This window comes from Cyprinodon variegatus, unplaced genomic scaffold (genome assembly GCF_000732505.1).
Source record: "Cyprinodon variegatus isolate N-32 unplaced genomic scaffold, C_variegatus-1.0 Scaffold11, whole genome shotgun sequence".
In the NCBI taxonomy this organism is placed as follows: domain Eukaryota; kingdom Metazoa; phylum Chordata; class Actinopteri; order Cyprinodontiformes; family Cyprinodontidae; genus Cyprinodon; species Cyprinodon variegatus.
The window spans coordinates 1,116,104-1,120,565 of NW_015150464.1; the positions used below are offsets into that span (position 1 = coordinate 1,116,104).

The following is a 4,462-nucleotide window of genomic DNA, read 5'->3' on the forward strand; positions in this document are numbered from 1 at the left end:
TAGGTTCGAGCTCCCAGCTAGTATGGAGAGTATCTTACAGGCGCTGCTTTCCTCCAGGGAGGCGTGCGGCAGCAGGGGGTTGTTGTGGGCTACTCGCTTTCCGTAGAGCATGTGAAGACGAGGGACGAGTGATGCCGGCGGGCAGTGGACCCTCAGCTCCTCTGCCGTCTCCATGGACTCTGTGGGGTCCAGGAAGGCATCCCTGTTGTGAGAAGGGCTAATGGTGAGTAACAGACAGGGTGCACACAGCAGTTACAGTCAAATACGTCCTACTTTTCCTCCGCCAGAGCACTGAGAGCCGGGCTGACCGACAGGACCCCGTACACCTCCAACGTGTCGTTCAGTTTGAAGCTGTCCCAGTCCTCGTACACCTGGACAGCACACACCGTCAGCTCCTGCTCTGCAGCGGGTAAACCTGCAGATAACCAGCTAGTCTAGCAAACGGAACACACCTTGACTAGACAGGAGGGGCCTTTCTCCCCCGGCAGGGGGAAGTTGAGGTCGAGGTGGGAGGCAGATGCTGCCTGGCTGGAGGGAGCCTCCGTCTCCTGACGTTTACAGTCGCCATTGCCGTGCTGCTCTGTCGCGCTCTGAGAGCCTGAAGATAAAAGTCAGAGGATGGAAACCAGAACTAATGCTTTCCTGGAGCGGGGCGATTATAAAAAAGACCAGGACTAGTTTACTGCCACCTCTGGGAAAGAGGAGTAAAAAAAAAAAAGACTTTATCCTCACATTCTGTTCAGAAGATTTACTAAACAGAAATATTGGTGTGTTGACCTGTTGGTCGACCTCCAGTTGGTGCAAACAGAGAGAGAGAATCAGGTGTTCAGGACGGAGGAAGGAGGCTGATTGTGTGCAGATTTGGACACATGCATCTAATCTTTAACCTCTGGGTTTATTTTCAGTTTTCTAGCAGACAACGTTCACATTTTGGTTAAAAATATCCTGACAGGCCAAAAACAAACATGAATTCATACATTCTTTGGAAGAGGAAAACTAAAAAAAACTGCAGCAGCATCACAGATCCTCTACCGTGCTTACCAATAACCATGAAGTCAATGGTCGATTTTAGAAGTTCAACTGCATTGGTACAAAAAAATTGCTGTAAATAATTAAGAAAAGCAGCTTTGAAGTGTAATTATTTTTATTTTAACCATTATTCTTTATTTTTAACATAATTTAGTCATATATATATATATATTCATATTCACATTAACTTACATGCCTGGTCACGTTGTACTTTATTACTGAATGCCATGTGCGTAACTTGCGTAAAAAATGTAATGTAGTTTGTGCCGCCCAGCGCTAGGCTCTGGTGCTGCCTGGAATCGTTAAGAGAGCCGCCAAAATGGTGCCATGGAATTGGAACACACGGAACCGGTTCTGAACAGGAATCTGTTTTTGATTCCCATCCCCATCTGGGAGCGCTCCGCCCTTATGCTCGCTCATTCATCTCCACGACGGAAGAGGAGCACCTGTCTCCAGTTGCTGTAGGCCGCAGCTGACACCTCCGACCTGCCATGCGTAGGGCTGCAACTAACGATTATTTTAAAAATCGATGAATCGGCCGATTATTTTTTCGATTAATCGATGAATCGGACAAAAAATATTTTTTATATTAACCTCTTTATTCCAAAATAAACATTTTAGACAGAACAAACAAGCACACAAGTACAGGTTGCTCATTAACTGTACTGGTGCAATATGAAAAATAAATGTTTGTGTTAAAACTACGCAAACTTACATGAGAAATTTAGCTGTACATCTACAAAATATAGGCTACTTTGCTTCATAAAGTGCAAAAAAAGACATTTTTGTTTTTAAAAGCCCCTAAGGGGTTCAAACAATAGGCCCCCCCATTTAAACAAATGAGGTTTTTTTAGACTAGAAGAGTTCTGCCTTTTAAGACAGGAAAGTATAGCAGTTAAAGTTGATGCTTGAGAAAATACTGAACCATAGAGATAAAAATAGCCCTGTGATTCAAATTATAAATTGTATTTGGAATAAAAATGAGAGAACTACGGGTGCTAAAAAACACATCCTCCAAAGACAGATATTTACATGGAAATGTGGCAGATAATTAATTGACATATTACTGATCTTGCTGGATTTTATTCTGCTTTACTTCCATAAATTGCAGGATCTTCTTTACTTTATCTTTGCCAGAAGATTTAAACTTTAAAAGCCTTGCCCTCATAATTTGCAAGTTAATTTATTTATAAAGAAAATATAAACGCTGCTTAAGCTAATTCAAATGAAATTAAAAGTAAAATAAGTAGCCACGTTACGTTACGTTTCCCCACTTTAAAACGAAACAAACATGGCCGCTCACCCTGCTGATCAGCTCTCTTCACTGCCATCGAAATCGATGATGAAATTCGTTGCCAACGCTTTTAAAAGTCGATTTTTATTGATTTTATCGATTCGTGGTTGCAGCCCTAGCCATGCGGTATTTTTGTTAGCCTTTGCTTGGATGCAGTTTTAGCTGCGATTTTGGCCTGGTGGGACCGGTTGTCGTGTTATCCTTTATTTCTCTTTAATAGTTTATTTTTTGCTGTAGTTCGGTACTAGCAGGAGCTTCGATCAATTTAAACTAATCAATTAAAAATAAGGTCTCTATATCTCATCGGAGGTATCAAGAATTTTGATTTCCTAATGCAGATCATCAAACAAAGGTCAATTGTAAAAGGCTATTTGATTGCAATCACATTTATTTTAAAGCTTTTCCACCATCTTTTCCAGGGCAGCCATTTTTTTTATTTTTCCTGAATCTGTAAATTGTTTTTCTATCAGTAGGTGTGGAGCTCATGAGGCACCTGCATGCGTTTCCTTCTGCTTCTGGGGCTGAACTTCCATTTCCTCGTCCTCCTCGTAGCTCCGCTTCTGTCTGCTCGGCACGTACGACGTGGACGGGACCGCCCTCCCTTGGTTACTCGTGGTGGCGGCGTATCCGTGCGGAAGGATTAAGGAAAAGTCACAGTTTCAGGAAGGTTCTAAAACACAGAACCTAGAAGAAAAGGTCGGATTTCTCCAACGCATGCGTCAGGATATGTCCTTAGCCCACTGGTTTTCTCCAGGGATGGGAACGCAGTAGAACGTTTGTCTCTCTGCAGTTACTGTGCTTTTCGAGTTTAGATCCACCTGGAAATAAAAAAGAATCAACGTGTCATGCTTTATTTTTCATAAAATCGAAGTCTAAAGCGAGGGATTCTTACCCCGGACTCTGTCACATCTTTGTATTTGCCGCATCGCAGCATCTGGGGAGTGTCAGGCAGTAAAATGAGACGACAGCATCATCAAATGCAAAAGAAGCAGCAGCAGAATATGCAAATATCTGGAGGAGAGGAAGAGAGGAAGCACACACTTTGGCCTTTGTGGACGGGTCGACGGTCTCGTACACTCCCATGTAGAACTCCGGATCAAACATGTCTTGGATTAAACAGCGAAACTTCACCAGGCTGTTGGGCTTCAGGTAGTGCAGAGGGACGTCGTTCAGAGACGGGACCTGCGTCCAGAGAGAAGGTGACCGTGTGTGTGAGGAGCAGGTGTGCTAGAACTGGGCTGGCTTTCAGGCGGTTAGCCGAGCAGAGTTACCAAAGACTGGGCTTCTTTCTCCTTCAGCTGCTCTACGAAAAACTCCACCGCCTTCGCCTCCCATCCGGAGCTCTGACCGTTCTGGGAAGCGGCTGTGAAATCAAACAGAACGACTTTATTCCAGTAATTATTCTCTCTCAGTGTCCAGCTTGTGTTTTCGCAATAATGTAAAAAAATGTAATTTATTTATTTTTATCTTTAACTTAACAGCGATTTCATTCATTTTACACTGAAATATATATCTTCAAACATTTCATTTATTTTAACAATAACGGCTTAATAAGATCAACATCATCATCACTACGAAGACAAGTCAAGGCAGAAGAGTGGGGCTGTTTGCAGAGTGCTGTGTCCAAATATATGAATGGAAAGTTTAGTGGAAGGAAAAAGTGTGGTAGAGAAAAAAAAGGAATAAAGTGACGGGAATTACTGCAGCCTTTAGAGAACTATAAAGCAGCTAATTTCAGATTTAGGGGGAAATTATCAGGGTGTGAACCTCAGCTGGAGTCAGAGCTTTAAAAGCTGTAAGGAGACGGACCAGACTAAAACATCTCCTGAACAAATTTCACAATTAGCAGGGCTAAGAACAAAAGGTAAGACGGAGTATTAGGGCCAGGTTAGAGATTTATCTTTTTTATTTTGAGAATAAAGTCGTAACATTACGAGAATGAAGTCATCATACAACAACCTGTTTCAGAAAGAAAGCTTGGAGCTCCGCCCACAGATGACGGCCGACCAGCTCCACCAATCAGCAGCCTGAGTTCACTTTGACATCCTGACCAATTTGTCAACCCGATGCTAAAGTATAACTTCACATGATGCTCCACCTTCCTCATTTTAGGGAAGAAAGGGCTTCCTGTAAGAGCTG

General features: G+C 42.8%; 1 protein-coding gene across 1 annotated transcript in view; it reads right to left on the reverse strand.

Annotated features, from left to right (window-relative positions):
• mcmbp (minichromosome maintenance complex binding protein) overlaps nucleotides 1–4,462 on the reverse strand; it is an 18,670-nt gene that overhangs the window by 12,191 nt on the left and 2,017 nt on the right. Inside the window, exons 2-9 of the mRNA XM_015380324.1 lie at nucleotides 3,595–3,686; nucleotides 3,365–3,505; nucleotides 3,216–3,257; nucleotides 3,052–3,141; nucleotides 2,817–2,952; nucleotides 453–598; nucleotides 274–371; nucleotides 39–202 (exon numbers count right to left, since the gene is read on the reverse strand). Of these exons, the coding sequence (XP_015235810.1) occupies nucleotides 39–202; nucleotides 274–371; nucleotides 453–598; nucleotides 2,817–2,952; nucleotides 3,052–3,141; nucleotides 3,216–3,257; nucleotides 3,365–3,505; nucleotides 3,595–3,686 (909 nt within the window). The remainder of the gene's footprint in view (nucleotides 1–38; nucleotides 203–273; nucleotides 372–452; nucleotides 599–2,816; nucleotides 2,953–3,051; nucleotides 3,142–3,215; nucleotides 3,258–3,364; nucleotides 3,506–3,594; nucleotides 3,687–4,462) is intronic.